Here is a 15,927-nt window from a genome sequence, read left to right on the forward strand (position 1 = left end):
ACAACTGATTTAAGAAGACGAGTCCTGTTAAAAGGATGATTCTTCTGACAGCCATAGCCACAAGATTTCAGATTTTGGGCTCGAAAAACACATCAAATATACAAAAATCACAACATGTCCAGCTTTCCCACTGTCCTCTACTTGTTACTTTCCAGATAAGTTCTAAGCCTGTGAGATCACCAGTGTCTGGCAAATACAGGCACAGTGGGGACAGATCCAGGTGAACCAGACTGGAAATAAGTGGGGAACCAAGTTACTTCCCTGTTATAAAGACAGAGATTGCCTCATATTTCACTGATTCATTTTATTTATGGTCTTTGCTGGAATTTTGATCTCTCTGATTCCTGCCCTATGCTACTTTCCAATGTCTGTTTCCCTCCTTTGCTTTTAATAACTTGAGAATGAAAATTAAATAGAGCTAACATTACACCTTGCCTATGGCCTTTCCCAACTTAATTCTGTGACTACAATTAACTTTTTGGGTGGGGGAAGGTTCATCTCATCCTTGTTTCCCTTCTTTCCCATTCTGCATATTTGTGTGAACTGTAACGAGACTGCCAGCCTATTACTTTTGAGTAACTCTTAAGTATGAGGCTAGGTATATATGTGTATATATACGTACGTACACACACACACACACACACACACACACACGTGTGTGTATTTTTAGAGACAGGTTTCACCTTGTTGCCCAGGCTGGTCTTGAACTGCTGAACTCAAGCAATCCACCTGCTTTGGCCTTCCAAAGTGCTAGGATTACATGTGTGAACCACTGAGCCCAGCTAATGACTAAGTTATATTTTTAATGTAAAAAGGAATGTAGGCTGATGACTGGCGTCTGGACACAACTGGTCTGAAATCATGGTTCAGGTTGGGGTCTACACTAACATATGGGATTAATTTTAGTGTTTCAAAATAGGTAACTGGTCACTGAAAAATAGCATTATCTTTTCAATACCTATTGGTGATAGGTTAGACATTCTCCTAAATGATATTGATTGGTTCATTTCAGTCAGTAGAGAAAATGCAATCTGGTAATATTTTCTATCAGGGCATTCTTGTTAATACATTACTTGCTTTTTTGTATTGTAGACAACAGGACCAAGAAGTGACTTGAGGAGCAGAGGGGTAAAGTTTTGGCCTCTAGTGCTACCAGCTTCAAAAAGCCCTGCCAGCCAGCTAGTACAGTGTAACTTATTTAGTGTATGGCTCAGATCATGTATGTTTCTTTGTCCAAGCCATTAAAGGTTAATGGCTTTGGAAATACTGGCAGATAAACAGACACATTAAGAGAATATAGTTCATAAAAGGCATATTGGGAAATGTATGAGATCTGATCAGCTACACTATGAATCTCTTAAAAGGTTTTAATATCACTCATTGCTAAGGAAAAGATAAAAATGGTCTAAAAAATGGATAAGATATGCTGTGTGTCAACAGGTAATGTGCCTTTAAGTCAGCATGCCACAGGGAATGTCCACATTCCCTAAAAAACAGGATGATAAAAACTGAAGGTCCAAGCTGCTACGCCACTGGACTTATCCTAAATGTAAATACAGGAGTTCAGAATCTCTCTCAAAAAATGCAAGAGCTCTTTATTCTCATGACTGTTCAGAAATACATGGAGGAACATGATAAAGGAAGATGCAAAAACGCACATCTTTGCCACTGGCTCTGTTAACTCTGGCCTACGGTCCTTTGGAATGGTGAATAAGATTTCCGTGGTATAGAAAATGTATTGGCCCTCACCGTAGATCACACCGGTAAAATAAATGACTCACCTGTCTGACTACCCAAAATAGCTTGGCTTTACCAATCATTCCTAGGGACAGCTTCTGTGAACAAATAATGACACTCTGATGATCTCCCTTCAGAAGAAAAAGTCAGAAAAGGGGTATATGGAGCTTCAAGGATGAAATACAAAAAGGAGTGAATGTTCACTCCTGTGCCACGATCTCCTTGCAGCTTTGAACTAAGTCACATCAGGCCAAGACACAAGAAATAGCCTGCAGACTTCAGGGCAACATGCAAGTGGCTTTCTTGCCTCAGAAAGCTCACTATCACATGGTTTATGGCACTTTGAATAGAGAAGATTGGGGACAACATTTTGATATTTTCCTCATTAGGCTTACCTGAAGCATAGATGGTATTAATGCCATAAGGGCACTTCTAAATGTGCCTTCAGAGGGATATGGCTATGTCCAGCCATCCCTCCAACCACTGCCTGGTAGCCTGAACATCAGAAGTAAGGCTCTGTCCACGCTATGTAGTTTGTTCAGGTCTTTTGATACTCCTTGAGTTTATACAAGGTATAGCCCTGCAGTTCAGAGTAATTGTTTCTCCAAGAAAAAAAGGACTAATGTCCAACTTTGGTTCTAAATATGTGCAATCATGGAGACCTGTCTAGGACTGTGAGGACCACTCTAATTTCTATCCTTCTTGACAAGGTTCACTCATGAGGCATTTCTGAATTCTTGACATAACTATTGCACATGATTAATAGCTATAAAAGTCAATGAAATAAGTAAAGTCACTCTACTGTTAGAAAAAAAACCAAACTTACTAATTTCTTAAAGGGAAACTTTTTTCCTTGCCACAGCAGCTGATGAAAACATCATTGACTAGTCTATGTGGAATGTTTCCAAAAGGTAGAAAAATAACAAAGAGAAAAGAGCCATAAACAATAAGAAATAATGAGTAACTCCAAGTTCGTTTATCCCACGCAGGCCAACAGGGCCACTTACATAGATAGACACACTCTTCCATGCTCATTTTCTCTTCAGAGTCTGACCTTTGGCCCTGACTGCTCTGGCACCAACCACCTCCTGTGCCTCCCAGGTCAGTTTCACTAGCAGCCATGATAAAACAGACCAGCAGGAAAGTAAGAACACCAGCAGAAAGTAATTTTAGGCTTAGCTGCTAACACACCAGAATTTAGCCTTTAAAAGTTCTTCCAGTTGGGCATGGTAGCTCACACCTGTAATTTCAGTGCTTTGGGAGGCTGAGGCAGGAGGACTGCTTGGGCTGGGAGTTCAAGGCCAGCCTGGGCAACATAGCAAGATCCTCTCTATTTAAAAAAAAAATGCTTTTTAAAAAATGAGTTGGGCATGATGTGTGCCTCTAGTCCTAACTAGTCAGGAGGCTGAGGCAGGAGGATCACTTAAGCCCAGGAATTGGAGGTTACTATGATGACACCACTGCATTCTAGCCTGGGCAACAGTGTGAGACTTTGTCTCTTAAAAAAAAAAAAAAAAGTTATACCATGATAAATTAGCATATCACTTCTACTTTGTCCAATTGTCTACTTTGTCAAATCCAAATTTGACCATTTTCCTATTTACAAGTCAAAAACTCCTCATAGAGACTGCATTTTACCAGCTACACAGATCAGACACTTTATAGTTTTTGTGAGCTATCACTTGTAGTACCCAAACATACTTTGACTTCAGTGATTAATTGCACAACAAAGGCCTCTTCCGTTTGCAGAGCTTCTCCCCCAGGCCACAGGGGAGTAGAAGTTGGGGAGCCCTGGACTTGCCCTGGAATGCACGATCAGTTAAAGCCAATCACTCTGCACTCAGTAGACATAACACCCAGCGCCGACCGGGCGATTTAAGTGCAGAGTGAAAGGTAACAGCATTGCATTCATTTCCTCATTTAGGGAGAGCAGTCTGGGAGACAGTTTGAAAACTGAAATCAGCCCTGTGTCATAAATTTACAAATTTAATTGAAATGCATGGCTAGTCTTGGGAAGACATTTCCAATCCTGATAATGAAGACATGTGTGTGCTAGCAGATGCCAACTCCCCCTCTTCTGGTTTTGAAACCTCTACCACCTACAGAGTCTCACCAAAAACTAGCACTGACAGCCTGTTTGCACGGGTGACTGGAACAAAAGGGTGAGGAAACAGGGAAGATTGTCTGGAGTAGGGAGCCTCTCTGGCGCCCCTCAAATCATTCTACCCAGGCAGCCCCCGTTGCATCTCTGCCCAAGGCAGGAGCTGTCAGGCGTCCCACAGATAAGTAATTTAGAAATATTCTAGGCTGAATGAAGGAGACATACTTTAGGTTTCCATTGTTCTCTGCCAAGCTAGGGAAATAGAGTGTGGACAGATGCTCTCTAAGGTTTTGATTTGAGCTCCAAAGAGGTTTGAGGCTTGGCATAGCCATGAATCCAAAGGATCTCCACTTCCTTGTTTTTTTCTAAACAAATTGAAAGTAATACAGTCGAGAACAGAGCTGGCAATTGTTTGACTCCATTAACTAATCTTTCTTGTTCTGAACATGTCTATTCTCTTTAACAAAGCTATTAAGATTTTAGATTCTTGGGCAAAAGCAACCCATATGGGATACATTTAGGGACTTCTATCAGCAAAACCCAAATAAATACGATTTTTCATCTATTAGCAACAGATAGCAAATCTTGCAATCAGTTTCAACATGCCAAAAGAAAACACGGTGATTATTTGTTCAACAAATAACTTAGCATCTACTATATACAAGGAAAAACAAAGTACGAGAGAGAAAATAAAGTGGTACAAAACACTGTAATTATCTTCCAGGGGCCTATAATTTATCTAAAAGATAGTGTCTATAACCAAATGAATTTTAAAAAATCATTAAATGCCAAAATTGAAGACATAGTAAACCCCCAAAGCTCTGGAGGGTAAGATAGCTCACACAGATTGGAGGAAGTTTCATGAAGGATACCCTATGTGATCAGTAAATTTTTCCAGGATAGAGTTTTATAGTTTGCATTATTACTTGAGACATAATAGATATTTTAAAATTATGCCTTTATATCAATATTACAATAGATATTTTTAAAGTACAGTCACATACCACATAATGAAATTCTGGTCAAACACAGACTTCATATATGATGATCGTCCCATAAGGTTATAATGGAGCTCAACCATTCCTATTGCCTAGTGAAGTCAGAGCCACCATAATGTTGTGGCACAATTACTTTATCAGAAAAAGAAATTTAGTGTAGTCTAAATGTACAGTGCTTATAATGTCTACAGTAGGGTACAGTAACATTCTAGGCCTTCAGATTCACCCACCACTCACTCCCTGACCCACCCACCCAGAGCAATTTCCAATTCTGCAAGTTCCATTCATAGTAAGTGCCCTACACAGGTGAACTGTTTCCTATCTTTGATACTATATTCTTACTGTATCTTTTCTGTGTTTAGATATGATTAGCTAAACAAATACCATTGTGTTGTAATTAGTACAATAACCTGCTTTACAGGTTTGTAGCCTAAGAACAATAAGTTATGCCATGTAGCCTAGGTGTGAAGTACGCTACACCATCTAGGTTTGTGTAAGTATACTCTATAAGGCTCACTCAATGATGAAATCACCTAACTGCATTTCTCACCATGTATCCTGCTAGTTAAGTAACACATGATTCTATATGTTTGTGCTGCAAATGTATATTATAGGAATGTGCAAATACACAAGAGACTGAAGTTAGACCAAGCACTAAGAGAAGGAAGCACAGAAAACAGGGCAGTTAGGCTAATCCCAGGCATTAACACTGTGTGATTCCTCCAAAAGTGTGTTGAGTCATCCAAGTCCACATCTTCACAATGTAAACCCACTAGGTCTATGTAGCCAAATTCATCTGCTCTGTCAATGCCCAGCTCATTTCTACTTAAAATTGCAGGCACTCAGGGTTGGAAGAGAACTGCAAGATCACATGAGCCCAGGAGTTCCTAAACTTGGCTGAAGCTAAGAATCACTAGGAAGGTGTCCTATCTCTCATCTCCAAAGCTTACCTGGTGCATTTAAACAAGAGGATGGTGAAGCCAAGACATTTATTAAGGAAACTACACACAAAATGTGTTCTTGCTCTGCCTTCTCTGTGGGGAGTTTCTAAAACAACCAATTTCTAGACTCTACACTCCGGTGTGCTGATTCCGTAGATCTGTTTACATTTTTACAATGCTCTCCAGATGACTGGGAGATCTGCCAGGTTTGGGAGCTGCTGATCTCTAGCGCCACCCCCCTGGCTTCTGAATCTCCTCTAAATCTCTGCTTAGGGTGGTGGTCCTGATTATGCCTACGTGTCTGCTCAAAGCTCCCTGTAGCTTCCACATTTTCTTGGGATCATTTCTTCCTCCAAACTCTTCTATCAGCCAGGATCTTCAATGCTCTTTCAATAACTAGCTGTGTGCTGGAGAGTGCACCATACAAGATACAACAAAGAACAGGCTTGTGTTCTAGCAGTGGAAAGATACACATAAACTGCTAAAATAACAAGTTGGAATGGATGAAATGCTAAAGGATGGTAAAAAGAAAATGTCAGAGACCACAGGAAAAACTAATTCTTTTATTAAGGGAGATTTCAGAAAATTTGTACAGGACCTGGTTGCTGGAGGCACTCCTTGAAGGATGACTGTATTTTGATCAGCAGGAAATAATGGGGGGCAATGCAGCATGAAGAAATTATCCAATGAGAACACAAGAAAGTGCAGGTGTGAGACAGTGAGTGGTTGTAGTGGGTGCAGGGAGGGATGAGGCTATAGAAAATGAGGCTGGAGAGTGAGATTAGGGCAGGTTCTCAGTGCCATGCTATAATTTGGGAGAGAATAAAAAGTTCTTGAAAGAGCTCAAGCTTTAGTGTGAAAGACCTATGTTCCTATCCTGTTTATTAATGAAACGATGACATTGAAAATTCATTTACTCGCTCATGCTTAGCTGTGAAATAGCAATAAATCTTTTTTTGGGGGTGGGGGCTGTTATGAGAATTCAATACATAATTTGCCATGGTTGGTACTTTATTTATCTTCCCTTTATTTCATGAGCAATGGAAAACCACATAATATGTTTAAAGAGATAAATATGATCTAACTTCTGTTTTGGAAAGAAAATTGGATGCAATATTAAGGGACATTTAAAGAGGAAACAGAAAACCTAGGCAGAGAGGAGAGTTAGAGGGATGTTTTAATAATCCAAGTGAGAGACAATAGAGTCCTGAATTAGGGCAGAGCCAACTTAGATACAGGGTAAGGAACAATCACCATTAAGAGGGCAAAACAGTAGAGTCAGAAATAGATGAAAAATAAATCTTGTAGCATTAAAGATAATTCTGGTTTCCAGCCTGCCTTTTGCTACTGAGAGGAAGATGGTGATGCAGTTGAAAGTTAGGGAACCTAAGAGGAATAGGCCTTAGTTGAGAGAGTAATTTCCAACTGAGACATACTGAATTGCAGATGAGGTTTGGATATACTGTGAGAATGCTTAGTGTGCAGTAGGAAATTTAGGTCTAAAACTTGGGAGGCCTTGGCAATGAGGTGATAGATGAAGCTGTGAAAATAGTTGGGACTAGCTATACAGAGAGTATAGAGCAGAAAAGAGGAACACTGAGATTTAACTTGGGGAAGGCCTACACTTGAGGAATAGAATAAACAGAGGAGCTAATAAGGGAAATGAAGAAGGAGAATAGTCACCTTTGCAGAGAGACCCAATATACTATCAGAGCAATGAGGCATTTCAAGATTGAGGAAGCTACCATCGGTCTCAAAAACTAGCAGTGGCAAAGAGTTGGGAGTCATCTGACTTCACAATTAGGAAATATGACGCAGTCTAGTAACAAACTCAACACACAGTTCTTCTGCTTCCTTTACTAATGAAAAGCATGAGGCTTTAGCTGAGGACTTGGCTCCCAGCTAAGCCTACATTTCCTGATGTCCCTTGTGTATGGTCACGAGACTAAGTTCTGACCGATGGGCTAAAGTGGAAGTGATGTGTGTACCTTCCAGCTCATGCTATTTCATATTAAAAAGAAAGGTTGTGCAGTCCCCTTCCCACTGGCAGGAACTGAGCAGCAGTGGCAGAAGTACACCTGATGAGAGCCCCCCTTCCACCTTGGGACTAAGGACCTTACCTTAAGGATGGCAGTCACAAAAGAGAAGAAAAATGGGTTCCTGATATCTAAACTCCCTGCATTCAGGTTGTTATGCCAGAGGAAAATGAACTTTTCCTTTGTTTCAGCAACAGTTATTTTGATCTCTGTTATGGCAGCCAAGACGTTATCTTTACTGAGACAGGAAGGAGTGTGTCGTACGAAAAAAATAAGAAAATGAACATAACTACTTTTGAAATAAGTTTGAAGGGAAGAGTAAAGGGATGGAATGATGCTTTCAGAGGAAAGAGGGCCAAGAGATGTGTATAGTTTTTTAAACCAATGATCATATAATTCTTAGACATTTTTAGCTTATCCTCTTCTTCATGGCATATTTTTAATTTTACAGATGTATTATTGCTTGGGGAAATAAGCTGGTTTTATTCTTTGTTGTTGTTTGAGACAGGGTCTCACTCTATTGCCTGGGCTGGAGTGCAGTGGAGTGAGCTCGGCTCACTGCAACTTTTGCTTCCCAGGCTCAAGTGATGATCCTGCCTTAGCCTCCCGAGTAGCTAGAATTACAGGAGTGCACCACCATGCCTGGCTAATTTTTGTATTTTTTAGTGGAGACGAGGTTTCACCATGTTGGCCAGGCTGACCTTGAACACCTGATCTCAGGTGATTCACCTGCCTTAGCTTCCCAAAGTGCTGGGATTACAGACATGAGCCACTGTGCCTGGCTATTTTTTGTGATTATGATAATTCTGTTTGTCTTGGGGCATTTACTTTTTGTGTATTTGCACAGAACCATTTTGAAATGTGATTTAGGAAAATTCAAAGTTTTGCCAATTAGAGGGTGATTGTATTAAGGGATTTTTAAAAATAAGCAGCTCTTTAGGGGTTAAATGAATACAAACTATTTACATAACAGGGCAAGGAAAAGAAAGTTAACACATTACAAGTTACTGAAATCATGTCTGTATGTCAGTAGGAAAGCAGAATTCAATAAATAAAAATTTTACTTATGGAGCTTTTTCTAGGAATAAAAGTTTATCACGTAAAGAGAAGAATTCCCGTAGACTCTACACTGCAGTAAGGGGCTCCTTTGTAGATTGACGGTATCTCTAAGTCCCCAATTCTTGGTCCTAAAGTGACCGAGCAATAGGGAGCTCTGAGAACAGCTTTCAGGATAGCCCCACAACAGCCTTCAACTATCTTCTGTCAAGGGTACAGCAGTTCCATAATTACCCATAATAATAGCAAGTAATATACTTTAAAACCCTGTTGGTATGTGGCTGGGAGAAAAACAGCCCTCCAAAGAAAAAGTAACTATTCATTCCCCTATGGTGTAAATCATAGCTATGTGTATAGTGAAATTTCTTATTTGCATTTCATAAACAATTCACCAAACTTCTAATTCACTCATTACTTACCCATTACGGGTTTTTTAAATGGCACTTTTAAACTTTGCTTTGGCTCAGGGTGAATTTTGTGCCTAGAATTCATTCCTGGAGTCCTGACTCCCCTAGGCCTTCTGTACCTTTTGCAAATTCACAGCTCATTTTGTGGGAGGCAGTGTGTGTATATGTGGGGGCAGTCTTAGGCTATCCTAAATGGGGGAATGTTTTATAGGTAAGGTCCTATCACCCAAACAAGAGTAAAGAATAGCCAGTAATGGTATCAGCAAAAATGAGGTTATCTCCTTGCAGTTATGCATATACTTGGATCATCTATTGATATACATGGAATAAACGTGTATACCAAAAATTAATTGAATGTTTGGACATCAGGAGGCACAAACACCTTTTACCTTTACATGAAAAGGTAAAAGTGAGGCAAAGCTGCTTTTGAGGATAAAATAAACCTTGGACTCTGATACATCATAAATGTTGGATACAGATGAGCAGAGAAATGTTTTGTGTACATGCTCCGTAAAAAAAAAATGTGATCTTCATGAACATTAGGGCCAGGCATGTGGCTTGTGCCTGTAATCCCAGCACTTTGGGAGGCGAAGGTGGGAGGATTGCTTGAGCTCAGGCGTTCAGGACCAGCCTGGGCACCATAGTGAGACATCGTCTCTACAAAAAATAAAACTAGCTAGGTATGGTGGTGCACAGCTGTAGGCCGAACTACTCAGTAGGCTGAGGCAGGAGGATCACTTGAGCCCAGGAGGTCATGGCTGCAGTGAGCTATGATTGTACCGTGGCACTCTAGCCTGAGTGACTCAACACAAAAAAAGACCCACATGATTTTATGAGAAGAACTGGAGGTTCGGGTGAGGCAGGGTAGTTACAGGCATTTACTAGTTTCAGGATGGCAATGAAAATTCTCCTTGCCACCTAATCTCCCAACTCCCCTGCAAGTCCTTGCTTTGAAATCTCTTCCAAATTAGTCCCTATAGCTCAAGAGCAAAGGTGAGGGGCATGATTGCAGACCTGAAACACACAATTCCTCATAAAATTACAGTAGTTTCTAGGTTAATACAGATTTTGAGCTAGAAGAGCTCATAGTCACCATTTAGTTCTTGCTTCATCCTAATACATAAATTTTACAGTTGTGACAATTGGGTTCCCAGTGAATAAATGACTGGCCCAAGATCACATAGCCAATTAATGGTGGGCTGAAGGGTAAAAACGCCTATTTTCAGCTCTGTCTCCAGGTCTTTTTGACACTGCTCAACAATGCATGTACTCAGAAGGGATAAGAGAAAGGACTGGGATGCTTCACTGAAAGATGAGTCCTGATACCAGGGACAGCACGACGGATGACTGGGTCACAGACTGCAAGTCTAGAAAGTTGCACTTTCAGATTTGTGCCTGGGCACAGAAGTTTCCTCTTTTGCTTAAGACTGGCTTGAATGTCAAGGAAAATAGAATGCCGTTAATATACCATCACACAGTAGATTGCTCTTCCAAAGATACACTTAATCTCCAGGTAAACCATATTCCTCAGTGACATACTGTTTGTTCTACTCAACCACACAGTTGTGCCCTGACACTAGTTTAATGATAAGGTTGTTGCCCACTCACAAGGCACAGAACTTTGGACATTTTTATGTGGTCGTTTGTGTGTTTAGAGATTATTCTCGATTTTATGAGGGGAAGTTATCTTGCTATGAAGATGCATTCATATCAATTTTGCATCAAGCTAATGTGTACTCATGAAAACTATCCTAAGCAGGAAAAGTAAATATTCTCTACCACCAAAATTAACCTCAAGTGGCCTTCATAGTTTTCAACACTTGCATTTCATTTGGAAGTAGAATTTAAACACTATTTTCCATGAAGCCTGTCCCTTTAAAAATGCTACTATTGTTAATTTTGCCAATGATTTTGAGCACTTAGTTGGCCTTCAGATATATTTAAAAATTGAGTTAATTTTTTCTGATGGGATCCCAAACTAGTTTTTTTCCTTGTAATGACACATGATCAGGTTTTTATTTGGTTATTTTTTAGGATGCCCTTGTTAATGATGTTTTGTTACCTCCTGACTTTTAGTGTTGTTGGGATATATTGGTTTTCTGGGGAAAATATAATTGAAACTATAATATCAAATATCATTAGTGGATGTCAAAACAAAGCAATTGTGTTTTTTTAAATTTAATTGCTTATTTTACCAAAGTGAATGTGTGATTATAACAGCTAAGAAGCTAAAGTCTTTAGCAGATAGAGAACAATTTAACAAAGTTCTCACTTCAGGATTTCAAGAAAACCCTGGATATTAATCAGTTTAACTGGTTTGGCATTAATACACATAACGTGCTGATATTTCTTAACATTTTCCTAACTATGCTGCTGCCTCCAAAAAAAATTTTATTAGCCATCATCAACTTAGAGATGTTGTTTTAGGGTGGAAATCTTGGCAATCCATCCTCACAGAGCATGGCTGGAATGAAGGGTCCCCTGAAACTGCTAAATGAGAAGAACTGAAAAGGGTCTTGTGAAGTCATGACCCTGTAAAGGTGTTGGTTTACAGAGTGTGAAGGAGGCAATTCAACAGCTGCACCCAGGAAGCAATGCCGCAAACACCCATGGCTGGGAATCACAGATACTGTCATTTTAAAGGACTTCTGGATACCACCTCTATGACAGACTCACAATTTCTTTGGTCTAATTTTGCGATATAAACTCCTTAATTTGGAATATGGTTCGGTATTTCAACAGAAGATTATTAAAATGAAAAGCAACTCATTGCCTTCTCTGTTAGTCTTTTGTTGTAGACCATTTTTAGGGCCCTAAAGACAAATACATTAAGGACTGTGCTCAAAATCTGAGGTGCAAATTCTAAAGCAAAAGCTATGCGTTCCAGGCCCATGGCTGGATGTCCCAGCCTTAAGGCATGTAGACCTGGAGAGCACACTGGCCAGCTCCCATGCGGGTATAAGAACAGCATTTTCGTATGAGAATTGATCCCAGAGAAACTTATTTTAGCTTACTTTACAAGGCTAAATAAGCGATTGCAGGGCAAGAGCAATGAGTTGAGTGCCAAGATTTTTAGGATTTTCTTCATGCTATTATCAACGACCTATTTTCTCAACAATGGTACTTTTCTCTGTTTCAGTTTATCTATTTAATGGATATATTCAGTTTAATTCCCATGTTCCCAAAGAGGTAATGATGGGAAGATGTGTTGATAAACGGTTTTAAAGTTCTTTAACTTCCTTGGAAAGAAAGAAGGCCTTTTTCTTTTTCTAGTTCTCTGACAAAATACTTGGAGACTCAATACTATGTCAAAAATCTCAATTTTGATCCTCTTACTAGTGTTTTAAGGTGAAATATTAGACTAGGTTGTAATGTGTCTATAAATATGTATATATTTTTGATTACAAAGTGAAGAATACTCAATGATGTCAGGCCTCAATTGTTAGTAAAGTGTAGGTGCTAAAATTACACATATCATTTTCCTTACACTGAGGAATCTTTTTGCCTCCTTTTACTGTTTTGAACGCCATTCATATACATCTGTTCCACAGGAGTAGTAGCTGTTTGAAGTTTAAATCCATGACATCCTTTACAGAACAGTGGCAATATGATTGCAAAATCATCAAGCAGAAATGCTTTTTTTCTGATATAGAGGGGCAAATTCAATTTCTTCAAGGGAAATGAACATACACAGACACATGCACGCGCGCGCGCACATACACACACACATACGCACGCCCGTCTACAGAGTTGAGGTTTTTCTTCTACTCCCAGCTAATAAAATCAGGGGCTGCAATGGGGCTGAGCGGCACACAGTTTGATGTCCGCAGCAGGATACGGGGAGTCAGAAGTGGCGCTGTAAATCCAATGCGGGGTTTCCACACTGTGTGAAGTGTGGCCCGAGTCACAGAGATTTTCCTTTGATGCAAGTTCAGTATATTAATGGGAAAAGCATTCACTTTTATTTGTCTATACTGTCTGCGACAGCAAGGCTGCCTCATTTAGCCTGGGCCAACATGAAAATACACAGAGAAGCAATCTGTTGCAAATTAGCACAACTCTCCTTTCATTTACTAGCTAGTAATTGGAAGGGGTTAAGAAAGTGTAACTTATCAGATCATGTGAGCCTATCTGCCTGTGGGGACAGCAAGCTTTCCCTGATTTTCCCTACGATCCCTGAGGCAAAAGTCCTTCCCTGATGACCACTTGATCCACAAGAAAACATCAACACGTGTGAAATAGACATACTTTGTTAGGTTTAAGAGTGCAGTTTCCTAGACTCCTGAAGGAGGCATTAACATTTTTATTTGAACCTTACCTTTCTTTAGATATGTTTTTACTCTCCCGTTTCCAAATTGTCTTGAAGTCACTGCAGAACTCGTACCACACCATAAACACGTAGCTGGGTGTGATCTCCTTCTCGCCAGACTTTGGCTTCATCCCAAAATATCCTACTGTTGTTTCAAAACTGCAACAGGTAGAGGGGCAGATGGAATGAGGCAGTGGGTGAGAAATTGTCAATACCAAAACCTGTTAGAGAGGGGACACTGGGGACAGTTTCCTGTGGGTTTGTTCTCTAACACAGAAGCTGGGGCTCATAGTTACTGAAGTTTATTCTAAGCCTCAGAAAATGTACTTGCCCAAACCGATTTGCCAAGAAATGCAACCTGATTGGGATGTTCCTAGGCACATCTTATCTGTATAAAATCAGCATGTATAATTTCTGGGGTTGTGCAGGTAAAATTTCTTGAGTTTCTTCTTCATCCCAGATCCATGTGTCTTCCCTGCTCTTCATTTTATGTTTAGTGATTACATGAAAGACTGATGAAACACTGTAATATTAACAGTGGTCAGTTTGACAGCTCATTGTAAATAATTAACCTGTCAAATGTTTCACATAAAAGCAAGAAAATCCATTCTATCCTTATTCTGGCATATCCTGGCTTTGTAATCTTGGGTCAGTCACTCAGCATCTTTGACTTTCAATTTTCTCAAGAGTAAAATAAGAGATGTAGATGATACGATCTTTAAGAGGGCTACCTTTTAAAGCTTAATATGATACAAGAATACAAACCACAAATGTACAAAAATAGATACAGTTGTGGGCATGGCAGGTTTTGGATGAAAAACCATTTTTGATCTTGAAAAATGATGTCCAATCTCGTCAGAAAAGAACCCCAGTTTTCCAGAGTGAACTCCAAGATAGCAATAAGAACCTACCTCAGCAAGGCTCTCTGCACACCAGACTACCTGGGCCTCCCAAGCAGCCCTTCTTGGAGGCACTAGCTTTGCAGCAATTTATAGCTTTGAACTAATCTTTCCCCCTCACCCCCACCTACCCCAAGCCTCACAAGCTCATTTGCCATGAGCAAGAACACTTAAATAAATGGCCCCCTTTTCCAGGGTGTTGGAAACTAATCAAAGCAGGAATGGCTGGCCAGGTTTATTACTCAATGCTCTATCATCTGTTCAGACACAGCGGTTTTTTTTTTTTTTTGGGGCCATCCTGAATGCTGATTTTCTAATGGAACTATATTCAATGGCAATTGTAAAACCCTGAAGCCCTGTTACTATTATGGAGCATACTTTCATCTCGTTCTCAGTTATTGGGCAATATGTATCTCATAAGATTTTATCACATTTCACAGATGAACTGTTAATTGATTCCATGGCTACGATTAGGCGAGATCCAAGCTGGAACTGCAGCTCTGAGTCCCATAAATTCTTTGTGCTTCTGTAAAGAATAAATCTGTTTTTAATGCAAATTAAAACTACTGGTCAGGGAATTTTGGCTCCCAGTTATTAAAAGACTGGAAGTGCATAAGTGGAGAAAGGCAATAACTGCAGTAATCTCTCACGGGACTCTATTATAATTCCAAACACACATAATGGGAAGCACAACCAGTAAGGGAAGAAAGTGCCAACGTCCACTCTTGCCCCAGACATAACCCTTAACTCCATGGCAGTCCAAATAGTGGTAAAACCAAAGGTATACTCTGTAGCATGCAACTTTCATTCAAATGAAAATTACTTTGATCATAGCATGGGAATACATAAGTAGAGAGTTATATGGCCTATAGAAACAGGCCATGCATTTCCTATAAAGTCACAGGACTTCAGATTGGGAAAGAATTTACAGGATGACTTGCTAAATTATCATTTTACAGATGTCAAAACAGAGGCCTGGAAAGAGTGCGTGACCTTATTCACTGATGGGGTTGGGCCTAGAACTCAGATCCCCTGATTTTTTTGTGAAATGTTCTGTCTGCTCTATCTTTCTGTTGCTCATGCTGGGTAACACAGGCATTTAAGAGACAAAATAGTTTTTCTCTCCCACCCTTTAGAGACAGCTGTCCTCTGTATCACACATAACATGCATTACCCCAGGGAGGGCACATGATTATTTTCTCTTTCTTATGTACACATTCTATACAGATACATATTCATTTGAGCATTCATGGGGAAGGGAAAGTTGCATTTCTAGTATTTAGAGGAATGACTTATCTTCCAATTTTCCAGCAGAACACAGTGGTTCTGGATCACCTGACACCTCTAGCCTTACCTGGAGTCTAGATTGTGAGATCAACATATTGTAAATCCTGGTGTAGTTTCAGAGAATGACAGCGTGATTTGGTGGTTGTCGCAGGTCCT

At 39.9% G+C, this 15,927-nt stretch overlaps 1 protein-coding gene across 2 annotated transcripts in view; it reads right to left on the reverse strand.

The window, feature by feature from the left end:
• The window catches only part of FMN1 (formin 1), a 419,120-nt gene that overhangs the window by 18,057 nt on the left and 385,136 nt on the right, over nt 1-15,927 (reverse strand). For both annotated transcript variants that reach the window (XM_032261251.1, XM_032261252.1), the window contains one exon: nt 13,595-13,744. In XM_032261251.1, coding sequence (XP_032117142.1) covers nt 13,595-13,744 — 150 coding nt within the window. The remainder of the gene's footprint in view (nt 1-13,594; nt 13,745-15,927) is intronic.

Source organism: Sapajus apella, unplaced genomic scaffold (genome assembly GCF_009761245.1).
Source record: "Sapajus apella isolate SASKATOON/1434 unplaced genomic scaffold, GSC_monkey_1.0 scaffold122, whole genome shotgun sequence".
NCBI lineage: Eukaryota > Metazoa > Chordata > Mammalia > Primates > Cebidae > Sapajus > Sapajus apella.